This window comes from Phoca vitulina, unplaced genomic scaffold, assembly GCF_004348235.1.
Source record: "Phoca vitulina isolate PV1807 unplaced genomic scaffold, GSC_HSeal_1.0 scaffold9, whole genome shotgun sequence".
Classification (NCBI taxonomy): Eukaryota; Metazoa; Chordata; class Mammalia; order Carnivora; family Phocidae; genus Phoca; species Phoca vitulina.
The window spans coordinates 53,006,426-53,029,591 of NW_022589712.1; the positions used below are offsets into that span (position 1 = coordinate 53,006,426).

Consider the following 23,166-nt stretch of genomic DNA (forward strand, 5'->3'; position numbering starts at 1 on the left):
GACCAGTTCTTAGTTGTAAGCCTGGAATCGTGTCTGGTTTTACTCACCACTGTACTCTGAGCGCCTAACACAGTGCCTGGCACGTACTAGGTACCAAATAAATATTTGTTGAATTAGAATAGAATAGAATGAGTGAATAACCCAAGATAAACCAAAGGTTTGTGCCTAGATTCTGTTCTTTTCATTCATAAGGCATATTTGGCTCTGCCTTTGTTCTTCTTATTTCATCCCAAGTATATTTTTAATCAAATGGTTACATCCTCAATGCTTCGCACTCCCTGGGTTGAAACAAAGATTCACTTGGGGCAACCTTTTGAATCTTAGTCTAGAAAGCTAACTAAAAATGCCCTCCAGGCTGGTTCTGTGGGTGAATGCTCTGCGCTGTGGGGGAGCTGGATTCAATTATGGCTCCCAGTTAGTGGTATCGGGAGCCACTGTGCACAGGACGTGCCTATCTGCCTTTATGTAGCGGATAGAGCCTTCTGTCCCCTCGAGGAGCCTGTTTAGTCCGCTGAAACTGTTTTAAGTAGATCTAAGGAAATACCAATCTCTTCCCTTGTCATAAAAACAGTGGCGAGGCACGGGCTTTCCAAAATTATGTTCTTTAAGAGAACGAAAAGGGAGGTTTTCATGATTTCAACACGATTGGTCTGTCAGAAAGCTGTCATCTGTTTAGTCGGCACATCTGAAGCCATTTCCCCCTGTTTCCTAACCGGTGTCTGAAAACACTGCTCAGCTTCCCCACTTGCCACGTCAGGCAGAGTACTGATCCCGGAGGTGCTGAATTCCCTTTTCTGAAATAGCAAGGTAGGTGTGCCACCTCCATTTTCAAACAGAATTACTGAGCTAACAGTAGAGATTACAAGAACTGCAACATTGGTTAGTGATGTGTAAGATGCTACTAAAGATTTTGGGTGCGTGGATCCTGTCCCTTTCCCCCAAGCCTTTGACTTGCTGGCTTGATGAAGGATCTTACCTATTCACAGATCATAACAAAGCCAGAGTTATACCTCTGAAGATGGATTTCTGCATAGTGCAGTGGTGCCCCCTGAGAAGGTCTCCCTGTCCTAGAGCTAAGGAAATTATGCTAACCTGTATCTTTGATTCATTGCTAAAAAGATTTGTGTGCACCTCTTAAAAAAGGTTGTAGGCCTTTCCACGTGCTACGATCTCTGTAAGATGCCCACCCTAGTATACACGTTTCTCATTGTGCACTCTACTCAAGACACACAAAACACTTTAATCAGATGGTTCTATCAAATTCTATCTTTGAATCCCTTCATTTTATGGGGAAGAGATCAAATAACCTAACAGTGTCCACATCGTTACTATCTCACAGAGTCATGATTCTGTCCAGGTTTGCTGACTCCACAGTGGATTCCTTACCACCATACTGCTTCTCAAGGTGCTTAGCCCTACTACAAAACAAGTAAGGGAGAATTTGTATGCAGGCTCTGGTTTTACAAACATCCAGAAACAGTATGCCTTACTCTATAATCCAACATTGTTCTTGTCTCAGAAATAGTGATTGTCTAGTAAATGACTGTCTTACGATTTATGTTTGCTGAACCAGTGCAATAATTATTGTGGTTTTTTTAAACTGGCAAGCATTCTTCACTCTTCTAAGAAAGGTTTATGGATATAACCATTTAAAATGACTTCTCATTACCATTCTCTTAAGGGAGGCAAGGATCTATGTTAACAAATACACCTTCCATTACTCCATAACGTAGAGATCTACATCTGGAAGAGGTGTTAGTCCTGCAAGGTATGATTATATTTATATGGCACAGAGAGTAACTTAACTTCTTCACCCCATACATTGGTTCCTGCATTTGCCCCCAGTCTGATGTAACCTGCCCAGAAGATATGTCATTGTCATAACTCTCAGTAGAGAGTTTTTCTGTTATTTGACATGCACACTAGTGATGGAAGTCATAAATGTGTTTTAAGCTCATGTTGTATCAGGATACATGTTAGGATGTTAGGAATCTAGGGTCATGTAGACAGCAGAGGTAGTGAGAGTAGTTTTGAGGCAAGTGATCCCCAGGTATCAGCATCCAAATACTAAAGCAGATGGAAAATTGAGACATGAGGATTTAAGAAATGTATAAGTAAGATATGGACTCACATAGTTTTGTATTCCTCACATAACCCCCAGTACTATTGGATACCTACAAGATGTGAATCCTCTCATCCCACAATATTCTTTTTAATTAAATAACCAGCATAATATTTGTCATGAGATTACAGAGTTTACTATCGATTCACTCCTAAAAAAGCTACGGGCAAAGAATGGCTCATTGCTGCAGTCTGCAACCTATGATATGTTTTGCTTTTTGAATTTCAATGTATAGAATTAAGTTCCTCTTTGGAATATGATACTAAAATTAAAAATTATTTTTGAATCAGAATATGGATAAACCTGAGATTATAAATAGTTAAATTTTCCTTCAGAAGACATGACTGTTTTTCTTTAAAAAAAAAAAAAAGATTTATTTATTTATTGAATTGAGAGCGTGAGCAGAAGTACAAGCTGGGGGGGGGGAGCGCGGGAGGGAGTGGAGGGGAGAGGGAGCAAAATACCTTTAAATACATACATACATATATATGTATATGTAGGGGTACTGAATGTACGGTTTCGGGTTATTTGTACATATAATAGGGATGTATATATCCAGACATGATAATTTGTATGAAATGAGTTGTTTGGTTATGAAGCTATTTGTGGATAGTAGCCCACAGCACAGACTCATAAATGTACTTCACTAAGACGTGAGTCTTGAAATCAGTTCTGAAACAAATCTCACTGTCCCACCCAAGTATACTCTCTAGTTCCGACCCTACTTGGCTTCTGAGATTGGGTGCAACTGGGGCACATTCAGGGTGGTATGGCCAGACTGAAGTCTCATTCTCAACAGCAGGCCACACACCATCCAGACTGAGCCTAATAGAAATGTGTGGAGAAGGCAAGAAAAATGAGACGAAACCTGTGTTTATCATTTTTTTTTCTGTTAGGTGGAAGAGATCCAATTTTAAATGGTCAAGATGATTTGGAAATTCATTTTTCAAAAACAAGCATATTTCCAATTCACTAATAATCCAGAGATTTTTTTCCTGTTAGGTGGAATAGATCCAATTTTAGATGGTCAAGATGATTTGGAAATTCATTTTTCAAAAACAAGCATATTTCCAGTTCACTAATAATCCAGAGATTTAAAATATTTAAAACAACTTCATGAATCTATGCAAAATAGTCTATGAATGTTTGTAATTAAAGCCAGGTGCATTATGTAAATATTACATCTAACTTCTGTAACGAACTCCATGTTCTTTTCCTCTTCAGGTCTTGCATTTGAATAGCATTTTATTGATGTCAAAGTAATTTGCCATACATCGTCTTGTTTGTTCTTCATAATAACTTCATGTGGTATGAATATGATCTAGGGCTTAGAGAAGTTGCCTTGCCCAAGATCACATGTGTCCAGGTCCAGAGTTTCCCTACTAACGTTTGCTCATTGCCTCTCTACAGTTGTTTTTCATATTATTATGAAACAGCAGAAAACCAGTCTTAGGAGGAGAACACCTCATCCCATTATTGGATTAAAAAAGGTTCCTGTGTGGCTTCATCTGGGGGTTTCTGCTCCGGGTACTTGAAAGACTGCCCTATGTGCAAATAGTGGCATTTTGTCTCTCCTAGAGCTCACCTCTTCTCTTACCTCCCATCTCCATGGGCTTCAGGTCCCAGGACTCAGCAAGGGAAAAGGAGAGCAGTGTAACAAATGTCCTGTGTGTCACACATACTCATACAATTACACAGAACGATCTTATATAGATAAATAGAACTTATTAAAAAGTATTTTATTTTATTTTTTTTTATTTTTTATTTTTTAAAGATTTTATTTATTTATTTGACAGAGAGATAGAGCCAGAGAGCACAAGTAGAGAGAATGGCAGAGGGAGAGGGAGAAGCAGGCTCCCCACTTGAGCAGGGAGCCCAACGCGGGGCTCGATCCCAGGACCCTGGGATCATGACCTGAGCCGAAGGCAGACGCTTAACGACTGAGCCACCCAGGCGCCCCTAAAAAGTATTTTAAAGCTTAATACATATTACAGGAATTTTCCAGGCTATTTTACAAAAGAAAAAATACTCTGATGTTTTATAAGAGAAGAGAAAAATGTTAAAGCATGGGCTAAATTATATTTGTCAATTTGAACTCATTAATCCTTTATCCAATGACTTTTTTTTTAAAGATTTATTTATTTACTTATTTAGGAGAGAGAGAACATGAGCGGGGTGGGGGGGCAGAGGGAGAGAGAGAATCCCGAGGCAGACACCCTGCTGAGTGCAGAGCCCCACCCGGAGCCCGATCCCATGACCCCAAGATCATGACCCCAGTGAAATCAAGAGTTGGCTGTCCAACCAACTGAGCCACCCAGGCACCCCATCTAATGACTAAAATGTAGTATGATGAACCCTGAGATTGCTTTTATTTATTTATTTATTTATTTATTGGCGGGGGCACACACGTAAGGTGGGGGGGAGGAGCAGAAGGAGAGGGAGAGCAAGAATCCCAAGCAGGCTCCACACCAGCACAGAGCCCAACACAGGGCTCAGTCTCACCGCCCTGAGATCATGACCTGAGCCAATATCAAGATTTGGACACTTAACCAACTGAGCCACCTAGGTGGCCCCAGAGATTGGTTTTTAAAAATAGTGAAAATGACATGAGGTAATGATATCCTGTGATTGTGTGAAACCCCAGGTACCATTACTGTAGTCAGCGTTTTTGGTTGAGATTTTTGTTAAAAATAAGTTTTTATTTTTAAGGATTTAAGTAAAAATATGTTAGTTTTGTGACTCAGTAGTGGATATGATGATATCTGAGCCTTACTCGGGGCCTATTTGTTTTTTTTATTTTTATTTTTTTTTTAAGATTTTTTTATTTTATTATTTATCTGACAGAGAGAGACACAGTGAGAGAGGGAACACAAGCAGGGGTAGAGGGAGAGGGAGAAGCAGGCTTCCCGCTGAGCAGGGAGCCCTATGCGGGGCTTGAAACTAGGACCCTGGGATCATGACCTGAGCCGAAGGCAGACACTTAACAACTGAGCCACCCAGGCGCCCCACTATTTTTTTTTTTTTAAAGTATGACCTGAAGAATATACCTAATCAGTTAAAATATTTATGGCCTTTTTCTTAGCGGAAATGTGGAAATTTTCCACTTCCAATTCTTACTGACCTTTGTACTGCAGCCATATGGCATTTTTAGTTATAGTTTTAAAAAAATGTATATATTGCAATAGAGGTGCATGATAAATATAACAATGGCTTCAATTTTCTGCCATCTCTGTAAATATAGTTTTATCCAAAGTTATTTGACTTAATGTATTTTCTAAAATCTATGATACTATATGGTGAAAAAATTTGCCCTTGTGCACAGGCTTGCAAAGGACATTATTGACAAAGATAGGTATTCTCTTCCCAAATGAAATTGAAATGCTTCCCAGTTCAGAGCATAAGAGTGAAAGGAAAAGCATTATACCGTGCTGCATAAGAGCAAGAACTATTTGTATCTTGACTCCACTTACCTTCCATGTTACCTTGAGCAACTTATTCCTGTCTAAGTTTGTTCATCTGTAAAGAATAATATTAGTACCTACCTCATAGGGCTCTTGTAAGGATTGAAGATATATATGTCTTAGTGCTGGGCACACGTAAGTACTATGAGGTTGTCTTTGTTGTTATTGTTAGCATTATGATTATGGCCATTTTCATATTGGGAATCGCACCATTCTTGTGCTTTTGCACATGAATTCATGTGCTTGAGGAAGTAACTAAAAATTCTCTTATTTCCATCCCCTTTCCTTTTGCTGAAATAAGATATTTAATTAAATCAGTAGATTTCCTTTCTCTAGACTCTTGCAAATAATCTCTTATTCTGAGTAAAAAGGAATGCTTTTTATGTGGTTTGCAATTTGTTTATCATAATATGTTGATCATATTAGAGAAGGTTTTAATTGTAGCTTTTCCTTTTGTACCAAGTCTTGCCACTCAGAAGTTGGGAAGACCTCTCACTTGAAGCACTGTCAGCTAGAATCTTGGAGTTGGATGGGACTTTGGAGGCTGCCTTGTTCCACCTCCCACATCTGCTAAGAATTTTATTCATGGGGGCGCCTGCGTGGCTCAATCGGTTAAGCCTCTGCCTTCAGCTCATGTCATGATCCCAGGGTCCTGGGAGCCAGTCCCGCATCGGGCTCTTTGCTCAGCAGGGAGCCTGTTCTCCCTCTGCCTGCTCCCCCTGCTTGTGCTCTCTCTCTCTCTCTCTCTGACAAATAAATAAATAAAATCTTAAAAAAAAGAGAGAAGAAGAATTTTATTCATACTTTCTCTGATGTGGTCAATCCAGTTTCTGAGGACTTCCAAAAACAGGGATGTCAAAAATAATTATTCTGTTGTTAGACAACTCTAGTTATTTGAAAGCTCTCTCTTATTTGTCATTGAAATCTGCTTCCCAGAAATTTCACCCTGTTGCTCTTTGTTCTGTCTCCTGAAGCATATAGAACAGGACTGCTCCATCTTCCATTTAATTGCTTTAGATATTGGAAGATGACTTTCATCTCCTCCTTTAATTCTTTCCTCCAGGTTAAATATTCCTTAGAAGACATGTTTTCAAATACTTCATCCTAATACCGGACCCAGTGTACTCTGAATACCCGTCTTGACACATGGTCATGGCGCCCAGGACGGAACATAGTTTTCTTTCTTTCTTTTTTTTTTTTAAGATTTCATTTATTTATTTGACACAGAGAGAGAAAGAGAGAGAGTACAAGCAGGGGGGAGCAGCAGACAGAGGAAGAGGGAGAAGCAGACTCCCCCTGAGGAGGGAGCCTGATGCGGGGCTCGATCCCAGTACCCTGGAATCATGACCTGAGCCAAAAGCAGACGCTTAACCGTCTGAGACACCCAGGCGCCCCGGAACATAGTTTTCTTTTTTTTTTTTAAAGATTTTATTTATTTATTTGACAGAGAGAGACACAGCGAGAGAGGGAACACAAGCAGGGGGAGTGGGAGAGGGAGAAGCAGGCTTCCTGCCGAGCAGAGAGCCCGATGCGGGGCTCGATCCCAGCACTCTGGGATCATGACCTGAGCCGAAGGCAGACGCTTAACAGACTGAGCCACCCAGGCACCCCGGAACATAGTTTTCTAACCATGAATACCATCAAACAGTACAGCCTGACCATTCCTGCCTTTGTTTGGGACATGTACATCTATTGATGCTACCAAAGTTTGTGTTTGGGCTTTTTTTTTTTTTTATCTATATCAGTCTTGGCTTATGTAAAGAATGTGGTTATCAAAGAGTCTCAGCACTTATTTATGAGTCACTGCCAAACTGAGGCTCACACTTTTACAATGAATTTTTGAAACCTAAATGCACAACTATACAATTATCCCTGTTACATTTCATCTCAGGAGTATTAGTCTTTTTTCAACGTGTCAAAACGATTAAGATTTTGATGCTATTCATGTGTTAGCTTTCTCTCTCTTGGCTATATGACATCTGCAAGTTAAAATTTAGTATGTATTTCTTCTCCATCTTCATTCAGGTAATCCATAGAACTGTGATAAAGGAAAGAAACCAAATCAGGGTTTTTTCTGTTTTTCTTTTTTTATTGAAATATAGTTGACACACAATGTTACATTATTTTCGATGTACAACATAGTGATTTGACAAGGCTATATGTTATGCTATGCTTACCACAACCTTAGCTACCATCTGTCATCATACAACACTATCATGATGCCATTGACCATATTCCCTATGTTGTATCTTTTATCTCCATGACCTATTACACATTCCATAACTGGAAACCTGTATCTCCCACTCCCCTTCAACCATTTTTCCCATCCCCCCAATCCTCCTCCCCTAAGGCAACCATCCGTTTGTTCTCTGAATTTATAGGTCCATTCCTGGTGTTTGTTTGCTTATTTGTTTCATTTTTTAGATTCTACATTAAGTGCAGTCATATGGTATTTGTCTTTCTCTGTCTGACTTATTTCACTTTAGCGTAATACCCTGTAGGTCCATCTGTGTTGTCACAAATGGCAAGATCTCATTCCTTTTTTATGGCTGAGTAATATTCCTGTGTGAATATATGTATGTGTGTGCGTGTGTATGTGTATACATACCACATCTTCTTTATCCAGTCATCTATCAATGGACACTTGGGTTGCTTTTGTATCTTGGCTATTGTAAATAAATAATGCTGCAATAAACACAGGGGTGCATGTTTCTTTTCCAATTTGTGTTTTTAAAAGATACCCAGTAGTGGAATTACCGGATCATTTGCTATTTCTATTATTAATTTTTTGAGGAACCGCCATACTGTTTTCCACAGTGGTTGCACCAATTGACATTTCTACCAACAGTGCAGGAGGCTTCCTTTTTCTCCACATCCCCGCCAACACTTGTTATTTCTTGTTTTTTTGATAGTAGCCATTCTGACTGGTGTAAGATGATATCTCATTGTGGTTTTGATTTGCATTTCCCTAATGATGAGTGATGTTGACCATCTTTTCATGTCTGTTGGCCATCTGGATGTCTTCTTTGGAAACTGTCTATTCAGGTCCTCTGCCCAGTTTTAGTCAGATTATTTGGGTTTTTTGGTGTGTTGATCTGTATAAGTTCTTTATATATTTTGGTTATTGACCCCTTATTGCATACATTATTTGCAAATATCTTCTCCAGTTCAGTAGGCTGCCTTTTTGTTTTGTTGATGGTTTTCTTCACTGTGCAAAAGCTTTTTATTTTGGCATAGTCCCAGTAGTTTATTTTTGCTTTTGTTTCCCGTGTCTGAGGAGACATATCTAGAAAAATGTTACTAAGGCCAATGTGAAAGAAATTACTGCCTGTGTTTTCTTCTAGGAGTTTTATGATTTTATGTCTCACATTTAGGTCTTTAATCCATTTTGAGTTTATTTTTATGTGTGGTATAAGAAAGTGGTCCAGTTTCATTCCTTTGCATATAGCTTTCCATTTTTTTCAGCACCATTTATTAAAAAGACAAAACCAAATATTGAGTCCTAGAGATCGCTTTTCTGCTCAAATTAAATCCACTGCCAAACATTTTCTAGGAGTAGTTGTTTTACATATTTGAATCCACATTACCATACTCTAATCCAGAGTCCCATTTCTCTGTCTTACCACAAAGGACTAAGTTTCTTTTTTTTCTTTTTAAAGATTTTATGATGTATTTATTTGTCAGAGAGAGAGAGAGCACAAGCAGGAGGAATGGGAGAGGGAGAAGCAGGCTCCCCGCTGAGCAGGGAGCCCGATGTGGGGCTCGATCCCAGGACCCTGAGATCAGGACCTGAGCTGAAGGCAGATGCCTAACCGACTGAGCCACCCAGGCGCCCAAGGACTAAGTTTCTAACACCCAAATAGACTCTATCTTTACTGTTTCAGAAGCTAACAATGAGTGGCCATATCAAAAGAAAAATGAGAATATTTTGTAATGGTTTGCTCATTGTGACCCACCCATCCTGGGGCTGCAATACCACTGCCTTTTTTCTAGAGCTCACAAACCATCTATTTGATAACCCTTTTTGGAATTTTGCCATCATTGTCCATAAATTCACTGATCTTTGTTCCGGATGTACCTCTGTCCTCATCTTTTTCTTTTGTCCTGTGTTTTAAGACATTCGTCAGTTGAATCTCTTATCTCTGAGATGTCTTACGTCTTTCAGTAGCTGGGAAGGACATTTATGTGCACTGTAAGCATGAAGAGGACAGAGGTGAGTGGATGCCTCTGTGAAGGTGCTCTAGACTGGAAACTAGGTCTCCAGAGTGAGGAGGAAGACAGAGAAGGGAAGTGCCAGCAGAAACATCAGACAAAATGAGTGAGAAAGCTGCTGGCGGGGAGGAGGCTCAGTAGGGGTGCCACACAGTAATTTGTCCATGAGGATAATATTATGTTCGGAATGGGAGTGGTGGTGGTCTTAAAACGCAAAGGATACCAGAAGCCAGACCTAAGAGGCAGGTTGGTAGCTGCCTCCAAGGCCTCCCTGACAACCTGTAATGGGCTCTTTGAATGCAAGTTTCATCCTTAAAGGCCCCTCTTCATGGGATTTATTTTAATCTTTTTTTTTTTAAGATTTTATTTATTTATTCGACAGTGAGAGAGGGACTACAAACAGAGGGAGTGGGAGAGGGAGAAGCAGGCTTCCCGCTGAGCAGGGAGCCCGATGTGGGGCTCGATCCCAGGACCCTGGGATCATGACCTGAGCCGAGGGAAGACGCTTAACGACTGAGCCACCCAGGCGCCCCGGGATTTATTTTAATCTTTACAGTTTTTAACTCATTCTTTATTTCTGTTTCCTTTGTCTTCTCTTAATAATACATCATCTTTTGCAACTATTTGAGCATACTTGTTCTTATTTGACATGCAGCCTTTACATTTTGATGCCTCTTATTTTTGTCATCGTCTCCATCCCCTGTGCACCCCCATCAGTCTTTAGCAGATTCTGAGGAGGTTGTTTCTGAACATTTTTCTGTGAGGAATGGCACTTTAAAAACATGTGTGACAAGTGTCCTGGTGATAATACAGACTTATGGGTGGATTCCCACACAATTTTTACAGCTTTCTACCTCTCCTTTGTCAGTTCCTTCAGAACAGGGATAGCATCCGATCTCCACAGTGGAGCTTTGTGCAGAGCAGGTGCTCAGCTGGAGCTCAGCAGTGGAGGAGACGAAATGCTGCTCCTTTTACACCTGGGCCTTTTCAAATCTGAGCCCCAAGAGAACTTATTCTGTAGCCATTTATTTTGGCCTCTTTCATAATCAATTATGACCGTTGTTGAAATTTAGTTTTTCAGAGGCTCTCATCACCCTTGAACTATTTCTGTTAATAATCTCTTGGAATCATGGCGATCTTTTCACTAATTTTTAAATGTGCTTTCCTAATTTATGGTCTGGGTGTCCTAAACCATACCTGCTGGTCCCTTCTTTCACTGAGTCTAATACCAGGATGGCATGACTTTGTGTGTGTGTGTGTGCGCCAGATTCCTATCACCTTTACATCCAATCATGTTGACATACTGAAGCAAAAAGTACTTCTATCTTCTGATACCTAAGATTATCAGTCACGCACATCAAGAATTTATCAACTATTAGGATGTGAGTTTTAGTAAATGTTCAAAAGTTAGAGTCCCTTGTCATTACTGCATCTTACATTTCTGCCAGTTTCATAATCCCTGTTGGGGAAGCCTGGTCCACTTCTCCCACTCGGTTAGGAGATGTGTGGTCTCTTTCCATAACAGCATGGCCGCCGTTTGTTTCCTTTCATCCTTATCCAAGTGTTTTCAACCATAAAAAAAAAAAGAAAAAAACTTTAACGTATTGCTTATACTCCCTTACTCTCTATTATACAGTTTCTACAGAACAAGGTCTACCCTAATTTCCAGATGAGTTTCAGCATCCCCATTCTCTGTAGCACTCTCCCTGTTTGGGTAAAAGAAAACTTGGGGTTACCGCCAATTCTGTTCCAGTGCTATAGAGGGGAAGAGCTCTGGATGTGCAGAAATGAAACCCAGGCCATTTCTCAGATTTGCTTTTGGCCCTTACCACTCAGCCAGTCTCATCCCAATATCTTCTCCTGCAAAATGAGGTGAGAAGATATGATTGGGCTTGGGTTTCTTCTAGGTCTTAAAGTCTTTATTTGGTTTCATTGGAGAGAAGCGGCTGCCACGTCCACTTCTGCTAAAGCTGCTTAGATCTCATGGCAGGGGCTTGTCTTTACTATTTAAGAGAATTTTTTAACCAAATAGTTTTCACAGGCATATGATGATTTCTCAAAAGGGTCTCATAAAAGCAACATTTATCACTGAAAAGGTGTTTAATAACACCTTTTAATAAATGTTAAATAATAATGCACTTAACTTTAAGTACTTTGCATCTTTTTTCTGTGTTAATATCTTTAATTGGATCCTCTAGCAAGGGATTTGGACTTAATTTATTGCAGGTGATGCTGCACTTACACAGTTATTCAGTTGACTTAATTAGAGATTTAATTATATTAGTGCCCTAAAGTGCTATTTCAGAGAAGTAAAACACAGACTGGTAATTCACCTTTTTGTATGTTTTTGTGTCACTTATCCTATAGCTAAAATGTTTTTCAAGCCATAAAGCCCAGAAGGCATACTAGCACTTCTAGCCATATCCTAATATGGGAAGTTTTGTCTGTGCACTAGTTTGGGCTTTGCCCAGTCAAAATGTAGGTGAAGGCAAAACTGGAAAGAATTTTTCTAATTGTGATCTTATCTCTTGCATCTATTAGAACCAAAGTTGTAGGTCCAGTCCCTCAGTATTCCTTTCAACCCCCTCCAGCTCTATAGCCCTGGGGCAACCCCCTAACAGGGGGTCCTGGGAGGCAGCAACTGTGTTTGTCTCCGTATCTCCCACCACTACTACACACCTAGGCCATGTAGGTGCCCAGTACATGGTGGCTAAACTGAATTTGATCATTGCCAAGACTACTAGTTGGAAGTGTGGTCAAAACAGTATAAACCCAACCCAACTATTTTTTTTTCTTTTTTTTTTAAGATTTTATATATTTATTTGAGAGAGAGAGAGATCTTGAGCAGGGGGGAAGGGTAGAGGGAGAAGCAGACTCCCCACTGAGCAGGGAGCCTGATGTGGAACTCGAACCCAGGACCCTGGGATCATGACCTGAGCCAAAGGCAGACGTTTAACCGACTGAGCCACCCAGGCACCCCAACCCAACTATTTTAAAATATAGTAACTCAAAATACGTACCCCAGCAGGCAAGGTACTCCCAAATCTGGCTAATCATCAGAATGACCAAAGAAGCAGTTTTACGCCTTATTGAATCCATCTCTAGGATTGGGGCCTAGACATCTGCATTTTAAAGTTCCCCAAGTGAATCCTAGGGCACCTGGCTGGCTCAGGTGGTGGAGTGTGAGACTCTTGATCTAGTGGTTATAAGTTCGAGCCCCACGTTGGGTGTAGAGATTACTTAAAAATAAAATCTTTAGTGCTCACTTCGGCAGCACATATACTAAAATTGGAATGATACAGAGAAGATTAGCATGGCCCCTGCGCAAGGATGACAGGCAAATTCGTGACGCGTTCCATATTTTTGTAATGTATGGTGATTTACATAACATAATAAAAAAATAAATAAAATCTTTAAAAATAAATAAATACATAAAGTTCCCAGGTGAATCTTATGGTCAGCCAAGTATAGGAATTCCAGCTTAATGTGTCTTTTGTCACATTTATTTACAAAGGATGAGATTGTTTTGTCAGGATAGACCCACTGCCTGTTCTGATTTATAGTAAAAATGAGTCTCATTTATGGCCTATTAATTACATCTAAAGGATTTCTTTTGAGCCAATAGTTTAGGTTTAGTTGGTTGAAGTGTTACTCCGGTGTTATCACACCGATCTCTCTTTATTCCTTGGACACTGTACTCTGGTCTCCTCTGTGCCTTTGCTCAAGCTGTTCTCTTTTGATATAACTCCGTTGCTCCCCTCAACCCCATAACTGCTTATCAACATTCTCAAAACATGCCTCAGATCTCACCTACTCTGTAAGGTCTTCTTGAATCTCTTCTAATTACAGTTGATCTCTCATTTCTTTGATCATTTATAGTCCTATATTTGTAGTTTGGTTTTGCTGCTTTTTACAGTATACCCTTAATTAGTTCCTGATCCATGAAGCAGAGAAGGATCATTGTACTCCTTTCACATAATAAGTGTTCAGTTAATATTTGCAAATTGAAATCCAGTCTTGCACCTATTATGCACACGCCTGCAGGTACCAACCTAAAAGTCTAGAATACAGAATGTTGGCCTGTCTAATTTAGGTTTGGGGTAATTAAAGATAATGAAAATAGCATGTGATCTCTTCCTCCCTCCCCCATTTTAGTGCCTTCATGCATTCAGTAACTGGCAAGAGACCAGGAAATCCTAGGCTGAAATAGTCCTGAAGTTCACATGCAGTGTGTGGAAATACCAGTGGGGCAGTAAGATTTCTGGCAAAGTATAGTATTCAGTACTGCCAGACTGGGCATTGCAAACCCTGGCTTCTGACCACAACTCTGCCACTATTCACCTGTGATCTTGGGTGAGCCGCTGAGCTTCTCTGGGCCTCTGTTTTCTTCTCTGTATAATTAGAGGAATAAAGTGGGTTGTTTCTTTTATTCCTTTATGTTACATGCAGTATGCGGTACCTTAAAGTCTAATGAAGAGATAGATACGGGAATGGAAAATTGAAGTACAACACTGTATAATAATGCTGTACTCCAGATGTGCACAGGGTACTTGGGGAGCCCCAAGGAAGAGGGGCACCCAGTTCCTTAGGGCTCTCGTCCTAGCTGAGCGTATTCTCAAGTTTGAAGGAAGTGGGAAGATACGGGAACAGTCTCAGGGGAGATGATTGCTGCAAGCAATTTCCCTAAATAATGATGATGGGGGAACGGGGAAAAACAGGCTGGGCAAGAGCTAGATCAGGAAAGGACTTCCATGCCTCATGAGAGAGCTTGGACTCTTTTTTTCTGAAGGCTATTGGAAAATAGTGAAGGGTTTTAAACAAGATCACATTTGCATTTTATAAAGATCTCCTTGGCAGCATGACAGATGGAGTCCAGGGCAAAGAAGTGGTGGTGGGAAGACTCTTTAGGAGGTGGTTGCATAAAACAACCCAGGCAAGGGATGATGATAGCCTGAACTTAGGTAGTGGCAGTGAGAATGAAGAGCGGAGAATAAATTTGAGAGCTCTAAAAGAGATAGAATGGCTAGGACTTACTGACTCTGTCAGTCAAGATGGATACAGACAACCTCACAATCTCTGTGGCCTCAGACAACAAAGCTGTGTTCCTTGCCCAGGCTCCATGTCCCATGCAGGTCAGAGAGGCACTGTGGCGCTCAGTGTGGTCACTCAGGAATCCAGCATGAGGGGCTTTTCTGATGTGGCTGGGCCATACGCCAGGGGGAAAGCTTTGGAGGGACTCATGTGGATGGTTTAAATGCTGCTGCCCGGAAGTGACTTGCATCATTCACAACTCATGGACTAGAACTTGCCCCTTGGCCCCATCCAGTGTCTGGGGGCCAGAAAGTTCAGTCAGGGATGAGCAGCACTGGTGCGGCCATGGCGCCTGACTGGAAATGAAGTATGAAGGAGGACCCCCAGGTTTCTGATTTAGGGAGTTAGGCAGAGGTATTCACTGAGCAAGAGAAGATGGAGTTGGGGGAAGGGGAAGTGGACTGACCAAATCATTATCAATCTCTTCCAGCTCCGAAGTGTGACCCTATTACTGGTCCTTCCCTGTCATCAAAAAGAAGGATTAGAAATAAACTCCAGCTGTTGGCAAGAGTTTACTTTTTTTTTTTAAGTATTTATTTATTTGACCGAGAGAGAGACAGCGAGAGAGGGAACACAAGCTGGGGGAGTGGGAGAGGGAGAAGCAGGCTCCCCGCGGAGCAGGGATCCTGATGCAGGGCTCGATTCCAGGACCCTGGGATCATGACCTGAGCCGGAGGCAGACGCTTAACGACTGAGCCACCCAGGCACCCCTACTTTATTCTTTACCAAGGTGTGTTTTGGTTCATTCTTCCCAGTCAAATGAAAGCTCTTAGTTTTAAAATGTAGCGTTCAGGGGCGCCTGGGTGGCTCAGATGGTTAGGTGTCTCTTCGGTTTGGGTTGTGATCCCGGGGTCCTGGGATCGAGCCCCACATCGGGCTCCTGGCTCAGCGGGGAGCCTGCTTCCCCTCTCCCTCTGCCTCTCCTCCTGCTCATGCTCTCTCTCTCTCTCTGTCTCAAATGAGTAAGTAAAATCTTAAAAAAAAAAAAAAAAAAAGTAGCATTCGGAGATCTCAACAAGGTGTCTTTGTTGAATTTTCATATGGACTATTGTGTCAGCATATAGCATTAAAAAAAAAAAAGTTACTAAGTAGGATGTTAATGAAGCCTTCCTCACGCAAGAATATCAGGCTGCTGAATTCAAAATGCCAGAGATGTAAATGCCCTCTGCCTTCATTAGCGCCATCCCCCAGCAGGGCACATTTCAGGCTAGCACGGGGTGGGAGTGGGGAGGAGGTGTAATTAGGCTGATTGGAGCCTATTGTGCTGCTCGGGAGCACAGACTCCTAGCAGCCCTCGGGAAAGGTAGTGCCTCAAAATCATTGGGGACCGGTGTCCTCTTTACCTCAAAAGGACACGGCAGAAACAACGAATCCATACTGTGTCTCCCCTGCTTTGTTTTCCACTTCCTCCCCAGTTTAATTGTGGTACCTGAAAAACTGACTTTTATTGTGCATTTGTTTCTCAACAGTTGCGAGAAACAATCAAAGCTGGCAAAGGTGTGACTTCAGCTATTGACCTGTGTCGTTACCATGGAAACAAGGCGCTGGAGGCCCTGGAGAGCTTTCCTCCCTCGGAGGCCAGATCTGCTTTAGAAAACATTGTGTTTGCTGTGACCAGATTTTCGTGACACCAAATTAAAAAGACACTATTGTTGGTTAGCTGAAAAAAAAAAAACAAAAACTGGGGAATGAGGTGATCGGGAGGGCTTTCATGATGGACTATCTCAATGTGTTAATGACTTTAAAAACATAATCCATTCTTTCCTTCCTTTTATCACGTTGCTAAATGAATCCTGCCTTCTTTTTGGAACCGCTACAAACAAAATTAGAAGAAAAAAAGGTCAAGCAGTTTTCACTTGTCATGCCAGCAGCACACTTGAGTCCAGTAGCAGAAATAATTAATGAGATTCGCTGCTGTGACCTCAGCAAATGGACAGGAAATAAGTCCTTATTGATTGGACTGAGCCAGGGATGGCGCCAGGGCGGTGGCCTGTGGTTTTCCTTCTAGAGAGGGCAGAGCAAGCTGGAAGCGGCAGGTGTCAAGAGAAACGCGATCAGTGCCAGCCAGCGAGGACTGTCAAATCAAAAACTAGTGACCAGTTGTCATAACGGATGGTAGTTTTGATGATGAAGAAAAAAAAAAAGTGCTTTGTCTCCTTGCAATTATGTCTCTGTATCTATAGGTACAGTATGAATATACTTCATGCTTCATCGTTTTTGTAAGATTTTTTTTTTTTTTAGGAAAAATTGCTGAAAAAATAACGCTAAACATTTGAAGTAGGAGATTAAAATGTTATCAAATGTTAACTTGGTTGTGGTAGGAATGGCTTGTTTTTCTTTCTAGAAGACCAAATATTTTTTCAAACACATTTCAAAGAACCAAACTCTTTTTTTTTTAAGCCAAACAGCTTATTTTTTTTCAAGGAGAATGTATTCATTTGTCATATTTTGGTGTAGAGAATACCTTTAACTTTTACGAGTGTCACATACATAACTGTTGTTCTGGGGAATAAACTGGTGATTTTTTTTTTTTTAATTCAGAATGTCAAATTTGGTCTTGAACCACAGACATCCGATTACAGAAAGAATACAAGCAGTCTCCCAGGCCTGCAATCAGGCACTGTCTCTGTGTGGCTCATACGAGATGATTTTTGTGGTTTGCATGCATGCAATATGAGAACACCGTTGACAAGAAGGCTGAGTTTACATAAATGATCTAGATTGAGACTCAGCTACCTTTCTTCCTTCTGTGGTGTAATTACAGCCCTATCTGGAGACAGTGAACACAGCAAACAGATTTTATTACCTCGTTCACTCAAACACTAAGTGAAGTTATTTTAGTTAAATTCCTTCCCCCAAAAGTTACGAAACCATTTTATCGGGACCCAGCATGTGGCATGCGATAAAGAGCAAATGTGAGCTGCAGAGGTTAAGGTATTGTATTATGAAATATTTTTTAATATACTTAAAATATTATAATTGTACAGTTTATGCTACTCTAATTTGAAGGCCTGTAGATTTAGCTTAAGAGAACACTTTTCTGTTTGAAATGGTCTTTTCTCAAAGAAATTGGCTTAATTAGTAACTCTGGTTAGATGCTTTAGATCGGACTAGGTTTTAATCATTAACTTCCACAAAGGAGGAGTTGTGCTTTTTGTTCTCTAAATGTGCAGGAACTTACCCGAGCTGTAGGTTTTCTGAAGCAGATGGTCAAGTGCTACCAGGCAGGATCCCCGGGCTCTTCAAATTCTGCTTTAGCAGCTGGTTTGCTCTGTGACCTTGAGCAAGTCACTTCCCTCTGAGCCTCGACTTCCTCATCTGTTAAATAAATGAGAGAATGTATGAAGTCCCTTCCAGCTTTGTTTTATTTTCTAAAAGACTGTCACTTCTGACCCTGGATAACAAAGATGCCCTGTGAGGTTCAGGGAGGAGGAAAGGTGAGACCCAGAGAGAGGCTACGAAGGAGTGCAGAAAACTTCATGGCAAATTTCCTCCTACGCTGCCTCATAGCTTAGGGCCTACAAGATTCCTAGCTCTCTTTTGTATGGCATGTAATCCTGGACTCTTCTGTTTCAGCACCTGCCTTTCTGCTTTCTCTGGGACCTTTCCTCCCCTGGCTCAGGTGTCCTGCCCTCAGTGTTGAATGAGCTCTACCTCTGTCTTCCCAGCCTCCCGGCAGGCTTTTGTTAAACCTAACACTGTTGGCCAATTCACTCTCCAGCTTTAAATGGTGAGAGTCTTTCTTCACGCCCCTTCTTTAGGGATATTTGTTTGTTAACTCTTATGTCCTTATAATTTCAGATAATTTAGGGAGAAATTTGGGGCACCAAGACATGCCTAATCACACCTCTTGGCCTACCACCTGGGTGTGGCCAGGGACATCTCTGTTGACTAGTTAAGACTCTGGCCTCAGAATGTCCCCTCCACCCCCTCTCCATTGCCCCCCATCCCCAGTTTCTTGCTAGAATTCCTTCTTTAGCTATCATGCTGCTCCCCTCCACCTGGTCCCCCCAACTTGCAACTTGGCCCCTCCAAACCTCACTCACTTCAGGCTCCCAAAACCAGCCACACTCTCCTCCCTGTCGGTCTTGTCTTGGTCAAGTGTGTGAAGGCTCTGATAGTGAGGGCCCTGAGTACACACTGAGTGCATGCTCTCTTGTTCCAGCCCCACAGCCACGCTCTGGGGGTAAGCATCCTTCCCTTTACCGATGCAGAAGCAGGCCTAGGGAACTGCCCTGACCGCCTGGCCTGCCCTCCTTCCTCACCTCCCCACCAGAGTCTTTCCGTAGCGCCTTGTTCTCTCCTCTGCTTCTCTTTCCTCCTTTCAAAGATCTCAAAGATCTCGAGCCCATAGCCTCCCTATCTCCATCCTGCCCCCATTCCTGAGTCTTCAGTGTCTCCTCTGCTGACTATATGTGTTCAATCCTCCCGATCCCCAAAATGAACTTCATCCCTTCACGCTGTATATTCTTCTACCTCCACTTTTTTTCTTCTCAGCTTCACCAGCACATCTTCTTACAGTATACTGACTCTTTAACCCTTGCAACTGGTCACCCACTCCCAGTCCCCACCACCTAGACCAGCGCCAGTGCTTTAGACACTCCAAGAATACTTGCAGAACAAATCTATCCGGTCTCTCGCCGCACACCACTGAGATGGCCTTCTGACAGATGGTGGCCTTTCTGTGAAGCTGGCAAGCTCTGTCCCTGCACGCAGACTTCCCCACAGCATTCCAGGTCGCTAACACAGCCGCCCCTCTCCCTTGGCACCCTTGACCCACCTCTGTGCAGGTCCTTCCCCCCCTTCTCTGACTGTCCTCCTTCATACCTGACACATCTCTTTAGTCGCACCCTTGGAGACATTCTTTTCAAAACATTTACATTCTATTTCCCCAGAAACTAAAAAGCAGTTTTCTGCCCCAGTAAGTTTTCTCCTTTTAAGTTCCCCAACTTAGAACACCTGTTTCCTGGCATAAAAAGACAGTATCAATGAGATACGGATTAGATAGTGAGCTGATTGCCATTCACAATTCCTTTGAAAGAAGATCCAGTTTATGACTATCATTAAACTTTGTTGTAAGTTTTACTTGGTAACACTAAATCCTCTTCATGTTTTCTTGCTCACATAATGTGGTTATGTAGGCACACCAAAAAATAAATTACCAGTGTCATTGTTTGCCTGGTCCAGGTCTCATTCTCTAATGTTTGAGACTCTGTCTTACCCATGACAGTATTATTGCTATGGCCCAGGACATGGGTGACACCAAGTTGGGATAAAAGACATATACATTAGTACAAATTGCTCCAAAAAGATAGAGACCTTTTTTTAGGCCCAGTATCTACAACACATTGAACTCCAATGACCGGAAAGTAGTTGGAATAATCCATGATGATCTTTTTTCAAAGCCTGAGAAGGTGCTGTAACATGGCCCTCTTTGGGCAAGCAGGTCTGGGGGAATTATGTGTAATCAACAGAATTACAGCTAAAGGATACTTCTTTTTTTTTTTAAGACTCTAGCTAATCAGCAAGTTCATCACTGATAAAGAGAACCTTGCTTGTTGTCAAGCTCCTTCCTAGAGTTCTTAATTTCAGGAAGATCCTTTCCTGCCACTTCATTTATCTTCCCACTTTGAAATCCTGTTGTTAAGATCACCTTTCCGACCAATAGAAACTCCAGAATTTATCTTTATAATCTGTAATGACTGCCTCTCACGGTAGAGAAGACATGCCACACCTTTGTTAAAGCACAAAAAGGCAGAAATGAATTGGACTGGTTCTTTAATTCATTTAACTGTGAGGACATAATTGTCATTCCATTATTATTAATAGTCTCCATTATTATTAATCGTGTTTTAGTAATAATAAAGCTATTGGCACTTTATTTTAAAAGCATAAAGTAATCTAACAAAAGAATCGTTTGCCTCTTTCTCTTCCCTACCTTCAGTCCTGATCTCAAATTAACTGTTTTATTCTTTCGGAATGGGTCCTGCCTTTCCATTAAGGAGATAACATGCTTCTAGTGTCACCTGGGGAGAGTCCAGAGGGGCCAGAACTGATGGGATCCACCTCTTTTTCTAGTTCACCCCACCTGCCCTTGGGGCTCTGACGTGCTAAGTTTTCCACCTCCCCTGCTGGAGGAATGTTCATAGTTCTTTCTTTTCTGTAGAAAGAGAAAGTTTCTCAGGCTTTTATTCTTTTTCATTCTTTTTAGAGATGCTGACCGTCTTCCTAGAAAAGCTACATCAGCTTTCTCTCAACTTGATCTGCTCATTTCCAGGACTGACAGTGTACCCATCACTGTGCATCCTATGAGCAAACAAGTGGGCTCACCCCTGCCTTGACTGTTGGGGTAGCTTAAATTTCACTTTTTAAACATATTAAAAAAAAATTTTTTTTTAAGTGGTGCGCCTGGGTGGCTCAGTCGTTAGGCATCTGCCTTCAGCTCAGGTCATGATCCCAGGGTCCTGGGGTCGAGTCCCACACTGGGCTCCCTGCTCGGCGGGAAGCCTGATTCTCCCTTTCCCCACTGCCCCTGCTTGTGTTCCCTCTCTCGCTGTGTCTCTCTCTGTCAAATTAATGAATAAAATCTTTTAAAAAATAAAAAATTTTTTGGAAAATAGAAAAAAATTAATCATTCACAATCTCATCTTGCTAACATAATCATCTCACCATTTCATTTCTATTTCTTTCAGCCTTTTCTATCATACATATCCTTTTTTTGCATGGTTCTAATTATAGTATAAATTCAACTTTGGGGGGCGTCTGCCTTCGGCTCAGGTCATGGTCCCAGGGTCCTGGGATCGAGCCCCGCATCGGGCTCCTCGCTCTGTGGGAAGCCTGCTTCTCCCTCTCCCACTCCCCCTACTTATGTTCCCGCTCTCGCTGTATCTATCTCTGTCAAGTGAATAAATAAAATCTTTAAAAAAAATAAAAATAAAATAATAAAAATAAATAAAAAATAAATTCAACTTTGGGTCCTGCTGTTTTCACATATCATAAACATTTTTCCATGATGTTGCAGTTTTCGTAACCATTATTAATAAGTAGCTTAAATTCTAAAGGCAGCTGAATTTCTATTCCTGGTTGGTTTCTCCAGTATAAATAGGTATATGGTAAATACTCCATAAGGAAACCTCCTAACCTGGGGCACCTGGGTGGTTCAGGTGTCTGGCGTCTGCCTTCGGCTCAAGCCCTGATCCCGGGGTCCTGGGATTGAGTCCCACATCAGGCTCCTTGCTCAGCAGGGACCCTGCTTCTCCCTCTCTCTCCCTCTGCTTGTGCGCTCTCTGTCAAATAAATAAAATCTTAAAAACAAAAACAAAAACAAAAAAAAGTGTGGAAACAAAACAAAAAACTGTGGAACAAATTCCTTTAAAATTCTGCAACTGGAACGATTAATTTTTTTCAGTTGGTGGTTCCCATTACTGCAAAATGATGACTTCTTCCTTCCCACTGAAGTTCACAATCTAGGGAAGGAAAGGGCCTCAGTCAGTAGTCATGCCTTCTGCTCTTGGCAAAGACCACAGAGAAATGATCTTGTAGGAGATGAGAAGCCATCTTTGCTTCTTAGAAGTGAAGGGGAATAAAATAGGCCACTCAAAAATGTGCCACTTTGGCATATTGGTTATTTTGAATTCAAGGTACTTGAGGGGCACCTGGCTGGCTCAGTCAGAAGAGCATGCAACTCTTGATCTCGTGGTTGTGAGTTCAAGCCCCATGTTGAGTATAGAGATTACTTAAAAATAAAATCTTAAAAAAAAAAAAAAGATACTTGAGAAACAGCCAGTGCAAGAAGGACCCTCTGACCCACCTTTGTCCTGTCATAAATCTCCCATGTAAAAGGTACCCTTCCTGTACCAGGAGAAAGAGAAACATCCTCATCATAAGAGATAGGAATTTAGGGCTGAGAAGGCTATATAAACAAATTTTGTTACTTCTTCACTAACTACCCCCAAGCCCAAACCTCTTTGTCTTGTCAATTCTTCACAAATTTATTGTTTCTTTGTCTAAAAGGTATAAAAGCTGCTTGCTTTGGTCATTATTTGAGTTTCATATTTTTATGGGCTCCTGTACATACGAAATTAAATTTGCTTTTCTCCTATTAAACTGTCTTATGCCAATTTAATGATTAGGCCAGCCAAAGAACCTAGAAGGGAATAAGGAAAAAAATTTCCTTCCCCTACAGAAGACTTGGGAGAAGGAAACTTTTGGGTTTGTTCAAAGGGAAACAAAATAATCTTTATCTGACTCGGATCATTCATGCTGTAACAGTATGAGCTT

The 23,166-nt window shown here is 41.3% G+C and overlaps 1 protein-coding gene and 1 non-coding gene across 4 annotated transcripts in view; both read left to right on the plus strand.

Annotated features, from left to right (window-relative positions):
* The window catches only part of PDSS2 (decaprenyl diphosphate synthase subunit 2), a 267,411-nt gene that overhangs the window by 219,296 nt on the left and 24,949 nt on the right, over positions 1–23,166 (plus strand). The window contains exon 8 of one of the 3 annotated variants that reach the window (XM_032408133.1): positions 16,356–21,287. The exons of the other annotated variants lie outside the window; for them this stretch is intronic. Coding sequence (XP_032264024.1) covers positions 16,356–16,514 — 159 coding nt within the window. The 3' untranslated portion in view covers positions 16,515–21,287. Of the gene's footprint in view, positions 1–16,355; positions 21,288–23,166 lie in introns of those variants that run through there. 3 annotated transcript variants of the gene reach the window in all.
* LOC116634842 lies at positions 13,054–13,160 on the plus strand. The gene has a single exon (XR_004300063.1). It is a non-coding gene; the product is annotated as a U6 spliceosomal RNA (small nuclear RNA).